Raw genomic sequence first — 18,297 nt, forward strand, 5'->3', positions numbered from 1 at the left:
AACCACCTTGGAAGCCCAGGGTTAACTGAAATTAAAAACGAAATGACCACTAAAAGGGCACTAAACAGGGAGACTTGGCCTCCAGTTCTGGCTCTATAACCTGTGAGGGGTGTCTGATCTTCATCGAATTTCACTTCATGCACATCATTTATATAAACTTTATCAATATAAATCACATAAAATCAATATATTGATATATAACCCAAACTTAAAATATTATTTATTAAAATACTTATAATGCATGCAAATACATAAAAACACTTATGAAGGTAAGAATGAAATAGAAAAAACAGAAGATTATATATTATAGAATAATTAACAATTATAGCACAATTATATTGTTAATTAATATTCATATAACTATTAATATCTGAGACTCGTAGCTCAGTCAGTAAAGAATCCGTCTGCAATGCAGGAGACCCTGGTTCGATCCCTGGGTCAGGAAGATCTCCTGGAGAAGGAAATGGCAACCCACTCCAGTATTCTTGCCTGGGAAATCCCATGGACACAGGAGCCTGGCGGGCTACAGTCCATGAGGTCCCAAGAATCAGATGCGACTTAATGACTAAACCACCACATAATTATTAATACAATTTCCCCCCACAGGTTTTATCCTGGTGTTTGCATAGTGTACTGTGCTTAGTTCTAGACATCTGGTTTTGCCCAGAGTTTTTGCGTCTCAGATGCATCACTGGGAGAGTGTCGCTCATGTCTCTTCTGGCTGTAGGAGCTGGCAGAGTGCCAGACATGAACTAGCGTGCACAACTAATGCAAAAGAGTACTGTGATGTTTTATAGTTTAAATATTACAAGCTCTTAGAGCTTAAAAATAATATATTTAAAGTTCATATTGTCATTCCAAATCATGACGAGACAAAGAACTGAGGAACATACACTCGCGTGACAGTATCAATTTAATATGAGTGAGCTCTGCTTTGGAGACAGGAAAAATCCTTTAGAGGGAAGCTATATTTTATAGATATAACTTCGTATGTTCACGTCCCCATTTCACAGACCAGAAAACTGAGGCTCCTGCCTTCTCCTCCACTTTGCTTTTACCACCTCTAAATCTATTAGGGTAAGTGGTCAGTGCGGATCAAGGCAGCCTGACATCAGCAAGGCCTTCTTCCCAGCAAGGACTCCTGGGCCGGACGCTCCTTCCCACCTCCCTTGTGGTTCCGGTGATAAGTGGGTGGCTACCCCTTGTGGAGTGGGCCCCTGCTCCCTGCCTTGGCCCTGGGTTGCAGCAGAGGGTCTAGGCCAAGGCCACTTTGGAGGACCCTGACCCATGGCCACGCACAGTATGCAAGCTGCCTGCTTCTGCACCAAGTTCAAGCCCCGGGGCCTCACCAGGTAAAGCGCAGTGCAATGCTGGGGGAGCAGCAGGGCTGGAGTGGAGCTGAGAAAGGTGACCGGTGACCCAAGGCCTTGCCATTCCCCTAGACTTGCCAGAGACCTAGTGACAGTCACTCAGTCATGTCCAACTCTCTGTGACCCCATGGACTATACAGTCTGTGGAATTCTCTAGGCCAGAATACTGGGGTGGGTAGCCTTTCCCTTCTCCAGGGGATCTTTCCAACCCAGGGATGGAACCCAGGTCTCCCACATTGCAGGCAGATTGTGTACCAGCTGAGTCACAAGGGAAGCCAGGAGCCCAAGGTCTTCTGATAAAAGGCCCCTGACCTCCCTAAAATCTTGGCCCCTTTGAGATGTGAATGTTCTACAACCCAGGAATGTCTTTCTCCAGGACTTGGGCCATCCTTTCTTTTGAAATACAATCATCAAGAAAATAGCATTGAAATGTGTATATTATATGTGAAGCGGATCGCAGGTCCAGGTTCGATGCATGAGACAGGGCACTCAAAGCTGGTGCACTGGGAAGACCCAGAGGGATGGGACGGGGAAAGAGGTGGGAGGGGGTTCAGGATGGGGGGACACATGTACACCCGTGGCTGATTCATGTCTATGTGTGGCAAAAACCACCACAATATTGTAAAGTAATTAGCCTCCAATTAAATTAATAAAAAGTAGATCCTGGAAACAAAAAAAAGAAAGAAAGAAAGATCCTGGCCTTATGAACCAGTCTCTACAGGAGTCCGGAATCTAACTCCTGGTTTCCCTCCCCCTTGGCCTCTGCTCTTGATAGTGTCCTACAAGCTCGCTCCAGCCTCACACTCTCCTGCCGTGTGTTTCCACAGCTGTTCTTTCCCAGCACAGTAATTTTGACCCCTATTGCAGTAGTCTGGAATAAAACCTTCTTTGCTCTTTTAGCCAGTGTCTCTTTGAAAAGAGTGGGGAGGGCAGAGGATAGGGAAAGTTCTAGACTAAAAGGAAGGAGGAACCACAAGGAGGAAAGGGAGGGAATCCCTGATTTCAGAGTCCAGGGGCAGGAGGAAGGTCTCCCATCCACACAGCGCCGGATAGGGGTGGGGTGCAGGGGGATTTGGTAGAGGGGGTGTTGTTGTTCAGTGGCACAGCTGTGTCCGACTCTTTGTGTCCCCATGGACTGCAGCATACCGGGCTTCTCTGTCCTTCACCATCTCCTGGAGCTTGCTCAAACTCATGTCTGTTGAGTTGAGTCAGTGATGCCATCCAACCATCTCATCCTCTGTCATCCCCTTCTCCTCCTGCCTTCAGTCTTTCCCAGCTTTGGGGTCTTTTCTAATGAGTCAGGTGGTCAAAGTATTGGAGCTTCAGCTTCAGCATCAATGAATGAATAGTCCTTCCAATGAATATTCAGGACTGATTTCCTTTAGGATTGATTGGTTTGATCTCCTTACAGTCCAAGGGACTCTCAAGAGTCTTCTCTAACACCACAGTTCAAAAGCATCAATTGTTCAGCACTCAGCTTTCTTTATAGTCAAACTCTCACATCCATACATGACTACTGGAAAAACCATAGATTTGACTAGATGGACCTTTGTTGGCAAAGTAATTTCTCTGCTTTTTAATATGCTGTCTAGGTTGGTCATAGCTTTTCTTCCAAGGAGCAAGTGTCTTTTAATTTCATGGCTGCAGTCACCATCTGCAGTGGCAGCGAAGAGGACCTTGCTTTGGATACACTGGGGCTGGGGTGTGTGAAGGATCCTTGAACAGCAAAGACATCAAACCAGTCAATCTTAATGGAAATCAGCTCTGAATACTTGTTGGAAGGACTGATTCTAAAGCTGAAGCTCCAGTATTTTGGTCATCTGATGTGAACAGCTGACTCATTGGAGAAGTCCCTGATGCTGGGAAAGATTGAGGGCAGAAGAAGGGGGCCTCAGAGGATGAGATGGCTGGATGGCATCACTGATGCAATGGACATGAACTTGGGCAAGCTCCAGGAGACGGTGAGGGACAGGGAGGCCTGGTGCACTACAGCCCACAGGGACACAAAGAGTCGGACATGACTGGGTCACTGAACAACATTAGAATGTTGTGAGGTCTATTAGGTAATATATGTAAATGACGGTGCACATCTTCGTGTGATATTATTGTCTTCTTAAGGTGAAGGAAATCAGTCCTGAGTGTTCATTGGCAAGACTGATGTTGAAGCTGAAACTCCAATACTTTAGCCACCTGATGCAAAGAGCTGACTCATTGGAAAGGACCCTGATGCTGGGAAAGATTGAAGGCAGGAAGAGAAGGGGACGACAGAGGATGAGATGGTTGGATGGCATCAGCGACTCAATGGGCATGAGTTTGAGTAAGCTCCGGGAGTTGGTGATGGACAGGGAGGCCTGGCGTGCTGCATTCCATGGGGTCACAAAGAGTCGGACTTGACTGAGTGACTGAACTGAACTGAAGGTAGACATAGATCTAACTGACATGTAAGTAATGAGCAAGGAAGGCCAGCCAGTTGGTTGGCCTGAGAAGGAATTTGGTCAGAGTGCCCCAGGTTGGCCAAGCGGAAGACAGTCATCACGGAATCCTCTCCATTCTGCAGCATTTGGAGGAACACAGATGTGGACGGCCCAGCTGGAGTCTAGCCCGGGGGTTATTTGCTTGCTTCTTCACAGTGTTCTGACCAGATTCTATGCAGAGCCTTTTCCTGCTCTCCATGGGAAGTTCTGGCACAAAGATGACTTGATGATTAGTCTAGTATCCGCTAAGCTTAGAGAGGAACAAAGTTGGCCGATGCAGCTGAACTTGAATTAGAAGGGACGTGGGATCTTGTCAAGCCTGAAACGGTTGGGTGGCATCTCTGGTCATCTGTAGCCAGGAGGCTCTGGTATAGTCTTTATCTACCCTTATAACTCAGCTCCTTACAGTATGAAAGTGTCGTATAAGGTGAGGATCTCAATACTTGAAGGACTTTAGAGACTAAGTCAAGGCTCTTCTTTAACCAGCGAGGAGTTGAGCCCCAGAAGATTAAGTGACTTGTCCAAGTTGGTGGCAGAATTAGGTCTAGAAAACAATTGTCTTTCTTCTCTGTTGTGAGCCTGCAGGGAGAGATAGACTATAGAATTTAAGTCTGACTATATTCACTTTCTTCTTGGGAATTCATTACAATTGTTTCTGTCAAATAGGTATTATTGTCTTTTCCATTTTTTTTTTTTTAATCATGTTCAGAAAATTCCCAGTTTGTGGCAGCTGAGGTCAAAGTAATAATTTGTTTCCTGTAATCTCTGAGATGATGACCCACAAAACTACCTTTGGGGCTGTTTTGTGGGAGGCTGGGGATGGAGGATGGGAGTGGAGCAGATGGGCTGGCCTTGTAGATGGATTATCCCATGCCTGATTCCATTATCAATGTTTTCAAAATACAAGTGATAATTGGAAATAAGCATTCAGCAACTGGGTCTCTCATTCAACATTTATTGCTGTCCCTTCTGTGCCAGGTGCTACACAAGATATAGCTACACAAGTCATAAAAATAGTCACCATCCATGGCCATCAGCAGCTCACAAGCAAGGCCACAGCTTCCAACTTGTTATAGGACGTTTGTTTTCTAAAACCATTTATTTCCACAACTCTAAATTTTGGCTTAAAGCTTGCTGTTTCTTCCAATGCCAAATTGCTAGCATTTTTTTTTCTCAAATTGTTGGTATATAAAAGCCTGTAACAGTGTTGAGTAAAGCTTCTTTTATTTGAGTAAGAGTGTGGTTCCTCAGAAATGGTAATTTCTGATAGCTGATGATTAATCCCATGAGCAAATGAATTTTCCTGCAGTTTTGAGGGCAGAGTGATAAATTAGTATTTGCAAAATGCTTTCATCCACTTTAGAGGTAATGTATTCATCTGCAAACCAACAGAATTTGAAATGCCTGTGATTATCTTCAAAATCACACTGGGAGTGCATGCAAATAAAAATAACAGAGTTGGCAAGAGGAGAAGGGGCAGAATCTATTTAAGATTGCTAAATTGCTATCTGTTTTGATAAGGTAATTGGCCAGAAAATTAAATGCACTGTATAGAACAAAGCTATTTCCTGTAAGCTGGTACAGCCAAAGGCCATTTTTATTCAGCAAGCACAGGAATACAAGGAATAAGTAAGTGGATCAAACCAAAAAGAAATTAGAGGAAGAATAAATTCAACAAAAAGAAATAAGATTATTTAAAGTACAGGTTGATATCTGCATTTGAATCTTTGGTATTGAGTATGTATCTAAAAAAATTATCTTTTCCCTGCACCCTCCTTGAGTACATTTCGTTTGTTGAAATCCTTACTTGGGAGAAATTGTAATAAAGTGGGGAAAGCACCGAATTATGATGCAGGTAAAGACACCTGGGTTCTAGTCCTCATTCCACAGCTTAACCAATCAGCTAACCCGATCTTCAAATGGCTTCATTGCTAAAATGAGAGATTGGATGAAATCATTCTCTAGTATTCTCTCCAGCTGTAAAATCATGATTCTAAGTCAAGCGCTTCCTTAACATTTCTTAAATAAAGATAGAAGATTAAATTCTGATAGGATTCTTAAATTTACATAGACATCAACAAAGATAATTCAAGGTGAAGAGCCCTGGCCTTTGAAATCCACTTGACTTCCTGGTCTTTCTGAGAGATGATTACTTTACACATTACTGACACACATCCCAGGTTAAGATTCTGTTGGCTCCTTAAATATTGCAAGCGCAGGGGAGTCGTCGGGGAAACGATGAGAGCTGCTGGCCACAGGGTGGTCCTGATACCACCCCACCCGTCTTCTGAAAGCTGCCCTTTCAATAGCACAGCCACGTGGACTTTCTCAGTGGTCATCTGCGAAGGAGCATCTCTGGGCAAGAAACTTGAGTGAAATACGAGACGTTGCTGGGACTGAGAGCTCGCAGTCAAGCAACCTGAGGAAGCCTACCGCTTACGCCCTGCCTCCTGATACTGTTTCCTCCCTCTTTGGAGAAGTTACAACTAGGACTAAGTTTATTTTTTATTTTCTCCACCTGGTTTAGGTGGTTGCTGTTGCAGAATGATAAACATAAAGAGTTGTAGGGAGGAGAGAAAATGCTAGATGGAGGTCCCAAAATTCTTCAAGGAAAATTTGGAGCAATACATTTGAAGGAATTAGATTTAAGTTCCATCTATTGCAACTGTATAGCCTTGGGAAATCACTCAACTTTTTAATATCACCCAGCAGGAATTTTATTGGATAAAATTTAAAAAAAGATCCTAGCACACAATAAATGGTAGTTATTGTTATTAAGATTGTTTGTCTTTCTACCAACTAATTACTTTTTATCCCTTGCCTCCATTTCAAAAGAGGATTTGGGGGGATTTTTAAAAATAATGAACACAAGTAAGGAAACTGGATGCGGGAATGTAAAGCTAGAAAAACTGATGTAAAACATCGAATTAAATCATTTTGAAAATCATCACTTGAGAGGATAGCAGATTTATTTGACTTTTCTTCCAACAGATATGATATCAAGACTTTTATTGGGACCAGCAGTTTCAGGAGGTGGTCAGGGTGGAGCTGAAGACCACCAAGAAACCTTTTGCAATACAAGTTATGGAACCCAGAATGAGAGAAGGCAGAGAGGTGTGTAGTCTGAGCCACCCGTCCTATGGGGGGTTAGCCACTGTTCCATCATCCAGCTCCTGGAGATCTTTGGGGCCCGAGATCGAGTTTACATGGTGGTACAGTTGGGTCCAGAAAGGGAATTCTTTGATCAACTCATCTCTCAGGGATCCTTTACAGAGCAGGATGCTGTCAGAATCCCCCATGTGGTTGTTGATGGCAGGAGGTATGTGTATGCATTGAGAATAATTCAACAGGGACCTAAAGCCTGAAAAACTTACACGATCACCCAGGAGTAGACTCAAACATTTTAATCACAGACCTTGATTTGGCACACTCTAGGAACAAAGGGGGTGACTTGACAGTGAGGATGCTCTGTGGGACCCCAGAGTACATAGCTCCCAAAGCTTTGCTGAGAAAATCCTATACCAGCACAGTTGACACGTGGACTAATCGAATATGTGTTACTTGGCAGATCCCTGTCTTTTGATGATGAAAGCCATGTGAGGCTTTACAGGAAGATTCTGAAAGGCAAAGATAGTTATACAGGAGAGGTAAGAGCTCAGTTTCTTCCTATTGACTTGGTCTTGAATAGATTTTCTTTTTAAATAAATGAATATGTTTTATTTGGGGTTGTACGGGGTCTTTGTTGCTGCATGCGGGCTTTCTCTGGTTGCCGTGCGCAGGCTTCTTACCGGGGTGGCTGCTCGTGTTGCAGAGCACAGGCTCTGGTGTGTGGGTTTCAGTGGCTGCAGCGTGCGGGCTCAGCCGTTGTGACTTGTGGGCTCCAGAGCTCGGGCTCTGTAGCTGTGGTGCGTGGGCTTCGCTACCCCGCGGCGTGCGGGATCTTCCTGAGGCAGGGTTTGAACCGGTGTCCCCTGCACTGGCGGGCAGTTGAACAGAGTTTCTCAATTTCAACACTATTGGTGTTTGCAGGGCGATGATTCTTTACTGGAGCGGGTGGGAAGAGGTGTGGGGTGTGGCTGTCCTGGGTGCGGTAGGAGCTAAGCCTACCAACCAGGTACCAGGAGACACACTACTAGCAGAGTCTGCTAGATACTGGCATCTAGTAGCTACTCTAGATACACACCTTCCCAGAGCTGTGGCAATTAAAATTGTCCTCAGACATTCTTAAATGGCCCCTATGGGGCAAAAATCACCTCTGATTGAGAGCCATGTCTCAAGGTAGCAGAGGGCCTCAACGACTGAGCTGTCTGTGGCTAGCACATAATGTTGACAATCAAGCAGGTAAGTGAGTTTGCCACGTCTTCAGTCTTCATGCGGAGCCTGAGCCCCTGTGTAGACGAATGTGTACCCAGAGGCTCACAGTGATGCTTGGGTGTTTGGGGAGACATTTTCTGCCTTGATTCTAGAGGATCCAGGCCCTCTGTGAGATGCAGTGTTTTCTCAAATATTTAACCTTATAGTTTGTGTAAAATATTTATCCATTGTTTAAACTCGGAACTCCCAGTGCTTAGGAATGTGTTATCTTTTCGTTGTTTTGTTTACGGAAGGAAGGTTGCCAATGCCTCCATGTGGGAAGCCTGACAAAACAGGAGATTTACTTCTTATTGAGCAAGTGACCAAATTTATTTTATGTTTAATGATGAAGGGGCTTTTTTTTTTTTTCCTCATACGGAAAAGTATTGATAGCTTGATCGTACATACTCAAAGTGTAACATCTATATGTATAACATCTTAAGCACAATTAAAAGTTAAATAGCAAATTGAAAAATATTATTTTCTATCCTCTTGCACATTTAATGTCTTATTGTACATGTATTTGTTTGAATACAAATTGGTAATTGAGAACTGAGATTTACACAGGGAGGTAGGAAAGGATGGGAAGAATTCACAGACAACGCAAATCATGAGAAGCTTTAAAAAAACGTCTAGCTTCACTAATGCCCAAAGAAATGCAAATGAAGACACCATATCTTTTCCTTGTCTTTCAAACTGATAAAAATTTAAAAAAAAAAGCTCAATTTTACTCATTGCTGCTAAGAGTACTAAGGGATTAGTACTCTTATCCACTGCTGGTAGGGGAAGAATTGTTACAGATTTCTTGAAAAGTAGTTTGAAAGATACATCTAGAAGAGACTGCAGCCATGAAATAAAAGACACTTGCTCCTTAGAAAGAAAGCTATGATAAACCTAGACATCGTATTAAAAATCAGAGACATCATTTTGCTGACAAACCTCCATGTAGTCAAAGCTGTGGTTTTTCCAGTAGTAATGTATGGATGTGAGAGTTGGACCATAAAGAAGGCTGAATGCCAAAGATTTGTTGCTTTTGAATTATGGTGCTGGAGAAGACTCTTGAGAGTCCCTTTGATTAATTTGCATATATTGAAGAATCCTTGCATTCTTGGGGTAAATTCTACTTGATTATGTTGCATGGTCCTTTAAATATGTTCTTGGATTTTGTTTGCTAGTATCTTCTTGAGGATTTTTGTGTTTATGTTCATCAGTGATATTGGGCTGTAATTTTCATTTTTTGTGGCATCTTTATCTGGATTTGGTATCAGGGTGATGGTTGCCTCATAGAAAAAATTTGAGAGTGTTCTTCCTTCTGCAATTTTTGGAAGAGTTGGAGCATGATAGGTATTATCTCTTCTCTAAATGTTTGATAGAATTCACCCGTGAAGCCATCTGGTCCTGGACATTTTTTGCTGGAAGATTTTAAATGACAGTTTCAATTTCAGTGCTTGTGATCTATCTGTTTATATTTTCTAATTCTTTCTGGTTCAGTCTTAGAAGATTGTACCTTTCCAAGAACTTGTCCGTTTCTTTCAGCTGTCAGCTTTATTGGCATGTAGTTGCTATAGTAGTTGCTGATGGTCCTTCGTTATTTCCATGGTGTCAGTTATGATTTCTCCTTTCTTGTTTCTAATTTTATTGAGTTCTCTCCCTTTTTTCTTGAAGAGTCTGGCTAAAGGTTTATCAATTTTGTTTATCATCTCAAAAAACTAACTTTTACTTTTACCGATCTTTGATATTGCTTTCTTCATTTCCATTTCATTTACCTCTGCTTCGACCTTTATGATTTCTTTCTTTCTACTGACTTTGGGTTTTCTTTGTTCTTCTTTCTCTGGTTGCTTTAGGTGTAGGGTTGGATTGTTTACTTGAGATTTTTCTTGTTTCTTGAGGTGAGGTTGAATTGATCTAAACTTCCCTCTTAGAACTGCTTTTGCATCCCATAGGTTTTGGATCATCATGTTTTCATTGGCATTTGTTTCTAGATATTTCTATTTCTTTAGTTCTTTAATTTCTGCAGGAATCACCTGGTTATTTAGCTACACACTGTCTAGTTTCCATGTATTTGTGTTTTTTTAAAGATTGCTTTACTGTAATTGATTTCTAATTTCATAGCATTGTGGTCAGAAAAGATGCTTGATACAATTTCAATTTTCTTAAATTTTCCAAGGCTTGATTTATGACCCAAAATGTGGTCTATCCTGAAGAATTGAGACGAAAGTTTATTCTGTTGCTTTTGGGTGGAATGTCCTATAAATATCAATTAAATCTATCCCATCTATTGTGTTATGTAAAGCTTGTATTTCCTTTTTTATTTTCTGTCTAGATGATCCTTCAATGGTGTAAGTGGGCTATCAGAGTCCAACACTACTCTTGTGTTACTGTCAATTTCTTCTTTTATGGTTGTTAGCATTTGCTTTATGTATTTAGGGGTTCCTATGTTGGGTGCATAAATGTGTATAATTGTTATATCTTCTTGGATTGATCCTTTTTCAAAAACAATTTAATTTTTACATTTATTTTTGGCTGTGCCGAGTCTCTGCTGCTGCACGGGCATTTCTCTACTTGCAGCACATGGGCTCCTCACTTCAGCGGCTTCTCTTGTTGCAGAGTACAGGCTTCAGGGCACTTGGGTTTTAGGACCCGCAGTGCCTGAGCTCAGTAGCTGCAGCTCCCAGGCTCTAGAGCACAGGCTCAGTGGTTGTGACCTACAGGCCTATTTGCTCCACGGAACGTGGGCTCTTCCCGGATTCGGAATCTGTATCTCCTGCACAGGCAGGCAGATCCATTACCACCGAGCCATCAGGGAAGCCCTGCTCAACCCTTTTAGCTTCAGTGCTTTCTATATAAGTGAAGAGCTGAAAACATCCTTCCTCTAATGTCAAGAGCCTCTTCGGTTCAGTCCAATCGCTCAGTCGTGTCTGACTCTTTGCGACCCCATGGACTGCAGCACGCCAGGCCTCCCTGTCCTTCACCGTTTCCCGGAGTTTGCTGAAACTCCCGTCTATTGAGTCAGTGATGCCATCCAACCATCTCATCCTCTGTCGCCCCCTTCTTCTCCTGCCCTCAGTCTTTCCCAGAAATCTTTCCCATTGCTCTCAATTTCTTTTATTTCTCCAAAGCTAATAGTGCGATTTCTAATACTGAGTTTCAGTTTTCTGCCTTCTTTGTTGTTGTTTTGTACAGTTTAACTAGTTTCTATTACAGAGGACAGAGAAATAGGCACAGATAAGGAAAGGGACAATAAAGGAGGAAAAGGCCCACATTGTTCATGAATATTACAATGTGCTTGTAACTAACTGGATGAGCCTTGGATAAGAGCAAAGGGCTGTCTTTGTCTTCACATGGCTCATTGCCTCTTCACACAGGATGGTGTTTTTATTTTTGGTTTTGAGGACACATATTTGTCACAGTAATAGTTAGTGGAATAGGTCTGAGAACTTTTGGAAGATATTCATCTTCTAGTCCTCTAAATGTTGTTAGTGAAATGTATCTATAAAAGAGTCACATGGTGATTTAATAGTAACCAGAACAAAAGCAACAGCAATCTAGGTAATATTTTATATTTCGAAAATCATTTTTCACATACTTTATTACTTTGGTCCTAACAGAAAATCTTTTCTTTGATTTATATTATATATTTTCTTTTTCGATGTTTCTTACGCATTTGCCTGTGTCGGGTCTCAGTCGTGGCACGCGAGATCTTCCCTGCATCACGTGAGATCTTTCTTTGCAATGCACAGACTCTCTCGTGGGGGCACATGGGCTCCAGAGTTCTCAGGCTCAGTAGTTGTGGTGCGTGGGCTTAGTTGTTCTGCAGCAGGTGGGATCTTAGTTCCCAGACCAGGGATCGAACCTGCATCTCCTGCATTGCAAAGTGGATTCTTAACCACTGGACCCCCAGGTTGCTGCTGCTGCTGCTAAATCGCTTCAGTCGTGTCCGACTCTGTGCGACCCCATACACGGCAGCCCACCAGGCTCCCCCATCCCTGGGATTCTGCAGGCAAGAACACTGGAGTGGGTTGCCATTTCCTTCTCCAATGCAGGAAAGTGAAAAGTGAAAATGAAGTCGTTCAGTCGTGTCCGACTCTTCACAACCCCATGGACTACAGCCTACCAGGCTCCTCCATCCATGGGATTTTCTAGGCAAGAGTACTGGAGTGGGGTGCCTCCCCTAAAGGCAATCTTATGAAAGAGAGTTAGTGATCCCCACTTTTCTGGTGCAGAAACCGAGACCTTGCAGTTCAGAGTTGAGTGTAGCCGCTCAGCCTCTCTCATCCAGACCCACTGACCTCAGTCCCCAGCTCTCTCCGTGTTATAGCGGGTTGCCAGGCCAGTTGATGGCACTGTCTTCCTGAGGCTGAGGAGAAACGCCAGATGGGAATTTTCAGTCCGAAGAGTGGACATGGCCAACTCTCAGAAGAGAAATGATGCAGTCAGCCTCAGTGGCCGTCACGTGGGTGTGAAAGCTGCTCACGGGGCTGAATGACCTCACCAGGTGACAGTGGTCCAGAGGAGGAATCTGATTAAACCTGTGATCCCATGAACTGATCATTTTGTGTCACATTATACTATTCAAGAAGTTTGAGCATGCATGATGTTTTTATGCATTTCTAGAATATATACATGTATGTATATTAATCTGTTTTGTACTTTATGAAACATTAAGTACATAAGAAACTTAAGAAACATAAAGTACAAAAATAAAATTTAGATTAAGAAGATAAAAATATAGTAGACATTCTGACTTTTTTTTGTTGTACTTGTTGTTTTCTAATATGCAACATGAAATTGTCTTCTATATACTCTCCAGCTGTTCTTTATGGCTCAGGGATTCTGTAATTTATAACCTGTGTTTGAATAATGAGCTTTGTCTGAAGAATTTTTGTCCAGGACACCAGTTACATTATTTTCTGCATTTTCAATGTATATTCATTTGGTCATCTTAATGAGCTCTCCATAAGTCTCATTGCACATATTTTGTATTCTTTTCAGCTTTCAGTGGCTTGTCTTATTATAATGTTCCACTGAAGACAAATGATTTAACTTTAAGTAGCCTTGAACCCAGATAAATATGTATGTATCCAGGACCAAATAAATGTCTAGTCAGAATCAGAGGACGCGGCATCATGAGTCAGCCACTGACACGTTTGGTCTAGACTTGCAAGGTTTATGTTTGATTTTCCCTGTGTTTGAATATTTGGCAAACACATTCATTTATTTCAAGAACTTTATTTTGGGGAAAAATATTTCTCGTAGGTCATCTATCTAAATAAACTGAGGGGGAAAAAAAGAAAAATAATTCCTTTACTGGTTTCTTTGATCCAAATCTTCAGAATGCTAAGAGATGGGAGGATATAATGTTTATATATGGAATTTGATTTTTTTTCCCCCACAAGAACAAATACAATAGTTTGTAGGGATTCCTTTATTTATCTTGAGATTTACTATTTCAAAAAAATACACACCAACTAGAAATTGTTGTTTGAGATACAGCAAATATACAAGCAGTTTTCTCAATCTCTCTTCTTTGTAGATGAGGAGGGATACAAAATCGTAGTTTTTTTGTTTTTTCCCTAAATACATGCTCATTGGTAGGTAACACAGAAAGGAGTTTGAGAAAAAACAACTGCCCTTTTGTTCCCGTTCTCAGAAAAGTCACTGTGATTTTCTGCCATTGCACTGAAGTGCAAAAGCTGTAGACTTTGCCAGAATATGTCCCTGAAAGCTCAAATAGCTGAATGCACATGTCATATCCCTGCTACAGGCAGAATTGCACTTGTAGGCAGCCAAGTGGCGCAGTGAGGCCTTCTGTGCTCAGAGGAAATGCACTGTGGTGGGTTCTCCCCTGAAGCCCCCTTCTCTCTCCATACTGGAGATGTAGGCGTAGTAAGTCCAGAGTAAGCTCTTTTCTTGTTGCTGTTGTTGCTTTAATTTTTTAATTGGAGGAAAATAGCTGATAATGGTGTGTTGGTTTCTGCTGTGTAACAGCGCAAATCAGCCGTAATTAGACATATATCACCTCCCCCTTGTGCTTTCCTCCACTCCGGCCACCCCCCGGTCCTCAGAGAGCGCCAGGCTGGCTCCCTGTGTCACACAGCACCTCCCACCACTGCCCGTTTTCCGCATGGTTGTGTCTACGTGTCGATGCTGCTTTCTCCGTTTTTGAATTCTCCCACTCTCTCCCTCTCCCAGGGTCCACAATTCCGTTCCTTACTTCTTCATCTCCATTCCTTCCCTGCAAGTAAACAGCTTTATCAATGCCATATTTCTAGATCCCATATGTATGCATGTGTGTGTGCTTAGTCGCTTCAGTCGTGTCCAACTCTCTGCGACCCTGTGGACCATGGCCTGCCAGGCTCCTCTGTCCATAGGATTCTCCAGGCAAGAATACTGGAGTGGGTTGCCATTTCCTGCTCCACCATATATATGCATTAATGTACAATATTTTTCTTTTTCTGACTTAACTTCACTCTGTGTAATAGGCTCTAGGTTCATCCACCTCACTGGAACTGACCCAAGTTCATTCTTTTTTCATGGCTGGGTAATATTTCACTGTATAGATGCACCATATCATCTTTATCCATTCGTCTGTAGATGGATATCTAGGTTGCTTCCATGTCCTGGCTATGGTAAATAGTGCTGAAGTGAACACTAGGGAACGTGTGTCTTTTAGAATTGTGGCTGTCTCAGGGTATATACCTAGTAGTGGGATTGCTGGATTGTGTGGTAGATTGCTTCCTAGTTTTTGAAGGAATCTCCTTTCTGTTCTCTACATTGGCTCTATCAGTTTTCATTCCCAACAACAATTTCGGAGGGCTCCCTTTTCTCCACACAGTGAGCTTTCAAAATTCGGTGACATTCATTCCACTTTCCACTCTAACTCATTCTTGGAGTCCCAGGGACTCTGTGCCATGAACACAATGGGATAAATGCTCACCTAACATTTGCTGGTGGAGTTCACCAGCAACGGCTGCTTCACCTTGTCCTGCTCGTGTGAAAGGGTGTGGGAGCTTTCATATCACACTGGACAGGTTGGAGAAGAACTCTCATTCGTTAGAGAGTTGAAAGAGAATTGCTATGTTTATCTTTCACTAAAAAGAGTGGGGTTTTTTTTCTTTTTCAAAAGTGGAGTTTTAGGCTCACTATATATTTGATGACATGATCTTTGAGTGGCTTATTTGAAGAAGTCATTTGGATTTGATAAGCTTTGATCTTTATAATTAATAATGTAATTCTATATATGTGTTTGTGTATATGTGTGTTTGTTTTATTATTTTATTCTATTTTAATTGCTTACTTTTCTTCTCAGCCTTGGCCAGCTTTTTTACACTGGGTGAAGAACTTTATAGGCAAACTAGTGATTTGGGGGGTAATCATCACTTGTCAGCTAGGCAGGCCTGGAACCGTTCCTGGGTCATCACCATGGCTGTAGGGTCTTCCGTGAAGACTCTTCAAGGGTCATTTCCTGGAATCTCATCAGAGTGCATCTCCCCATCCACAGAGTCCTGGATCTGCGCAGTCTTCGAAGGCATATTCTTATCATAAATCAAGGCATATGTGGAGCAAGAGAAGCTTAAGGGTAGAAGAATCACAGCTATCTGTACTTAAGTGAGTAGATGACCTTTAACTCACTTTATCCAATTTTAAGCCAGATACATTGACTTCATAAGTAGCATTAGATCAATAGGGACCATTTCATCATGGTTAAGGCACCTAAAATTCCAGAGATCTGAGGGCATGTGGTTATTATTGGATAATGGTGACCTTCATTTTTAACATTTTTATCTGCAGTTGTTCCATATAAAAATATATAATTCTCCAACATATGCTACTGTAAAAGATGACTCATACCTTCATATAATAGGAAATAGTAGATAAATCTGTTAATAATTGATGGATTAAATAAAATATGAGATTATAGGCAAAAGGGATAAATATGTGAGGGAATGCTGAATCAGAGATGTAGCAGGCATGGTTAGATATGGGGAATAAATGCACTTGTTCTGAAATGATTGATTTATAGTTAAGACCAGTATATGGGTAACACTCAGGATAGTCACAAGTGTCCGTCAATTTCATATTTAGCCTGCAAGTATTAATTGAAGTTGTTAATTATGGGGAGTATAAAGAAGCTTAGCAGGCAATAGAATAAAAATAAATGGTGGTGATACTTCAAACTAAAAAGCTTCTGCACAGCAAACTACAAAACAAAGCATAACCCACAAGATAGGAGAGAGTATTTGCAAACCATGTATCTGATAAGAGGTTCATCTCCAATATAAAAGAGACTTCTATAGGTCAATATTAAAAAAACAAACAAAATAAAAAAACTAGCACAGTTTTAAAAATGGGCTAAGGACTTGAATAGACATCTCTCTGAGATGACATACAGATGGCTATTAAGTACATAAAAAGGAGCTCAACATCACTGATCACCAGTGAAATGCAAATCAAAACCACAGTATCACCTCACATCTGTTACTAAAGAAACAAAAGACAACAAGTGTTTGTGAGGGTGTGGAGAAAAGGGAATTCTTGTACAGTGGTGGTGGAAACGTGCATTGGTGCAGCTACCGTGGCAAGCAGGGTGCTGGCTTTCGGGTTAGGAGAGGTAGGGCTGGCTGGAAGATGGGTTGAGTCCCAGAGAAGAACAACAGAAGGGAGCGTGGAATCAGGGAGGTGGTCTGGAGCAGTGGGACCCAGACCAGAAGGATCGGGCACCCAGGTGGAGGGGACAGTAAGGGCTCAGTGAAGGCAATGGCACCCCACTCCAGTACTCTTGCCTGGAAAATCCCATGGACGGAGGAGCCTGGTGGGCTGCAGTCCATGGGGTCGCTAAGAGTCGGACATGACTGAGTGACTTCACTTTCACTTTTCACTTTCATGCATTGGAGAAGGAAATGGCAACCCACTCCAGTGTTCTTGCCTGGAGAATCCCAGGGACGGGGGAGCCTGGTGGGAGGCTGTCTATGGGGTCGCACAGAGTCGGACACAACTGAAGTGACTTAGCAGCAGCAGCAGCAGCCCAGGAGAGGAGCTTGGCACCAGGCTTGCGGTTCCCCAGGGACAGAGCGTTTGTTTCCATGGTGACTGGGGACCATTGGTGAGAGAACCCACAGAATAGAAGGGCCCAGAGGGATCGTGGCTTGTGTGATTCACGTCTCCTACATTTTCAGCTTATGAAGAGCAGGGAGCAGACCTTATTTACTTTGGAAACCCCAGAGCCTGGTAGTCTGCATTTACCAGGCATGCGCTGTTTGAAAGTGAAGCTGGACTGGTCTCCCCCTGCCTTTGTCCCAAGGGTTTCCCTGATGAAAAAACAAGTCCCCGCTGACCTAAATCTCTTAATCATCTGTAGACACTGGGTGGATGTGACGGGAAGGGCTCGAGCTGTCTAGCAGGGTGGACACCGGGGGTTTTCACGAGCAGAAGAAACACCCTGATCTCTCCTGCTGGCTACTCGTGGACCCTCGCTCACTGTCCCTGACCTGATAAAGGATTTTGAATGGAGGGCTGTGATTTGGGTAAGTCCCCTTCTTTCCAGCTTCTGTAAAGTTCCTACAAATCAACTTACTTTGTTTTTAATTGTCTCCCTGAAACAGTCCATGGGGTGGCAAAGAGTTGGACACAACTGAGAGACTGACACTTTCACTAGAAATTCATGGTTCTTTCACAGGGTGGCTTCCTTGTTCCATTGGTTTGATGTGAGCAGGAGCTTGTAGGTTGTATTCTAATGTCCATCTCCTCTCTCCACCACGGAGAAACAGACTGATGAGTCAATCCACCAAAACCCTGGCAGTATCATCTTCCGAAATGCTAGCTTTGAATAAAAAGATGTGTATTTATTCATTTACGGCAGCGCCGGGCCTTCATTGAGGCACTGGGGCCAGCTTAGCTCTCTCATGGCATATGGGGTCTTCCCGGACCAGGGATCGAACCCACGTCCCTGGCATGCCAGGCATGTTGTTAATACCATGGAACCACCAGGGAAGCCCTGAATAAAATGACTTTGACAGGTTTACAAATCACGAACTTTGTTATGACCTCCTGAGAGAAAAATACAAATTAGCTGTTTTTCATATGTTTTGACCCTCTCCTGC

At 42.6% G+C, this 18,297-nt stretch overlaps 1 protein-coding gene across 1 annotated transcript; it reads left to right on the top strand.

Moving 5' to 3' along the window:
* The first annotated feature begins 1,287 nt into the window (after positions 1-1,287).
* Positions 1,288-15,809, top strand: PSKH2 (protein serine kinase H2). The gene is given in 9 exon segments (XM_055546401.1): positions 1,288-1,352; positions 6,836-6,870; positions 6,873-6,962; positions 6,965-7,204; positions 7,207-7,384; positions 7,386-7,491; positions 15,507-15,555; positions 15,558-15,663; positions 15,665-15,809. Coding segments are annotated over 9 exon segments (1,014 nt in total).
* Positions 15,810-18,297: the final 2,488 nt, after the last annotated feature.

The sequence above is a fragment of the Bubalus kerabau genome, chromosome 14 (genome assembly GCF_029407905.1).
Source record: "Bubalus kerabau isolate K-KA32 ecotype Philippines breed swamp buffalo chromosome 14, PCC_UOA_SB_1v2, whole genome shotgun sequence".
Taxonomy (NCBI): domain Eukaryota; kingdom Metazoa; phylum Chordata; class Mammalia; order Artiodactyla; family Bovidae; genus Bubalus; species Bubalus kerabau.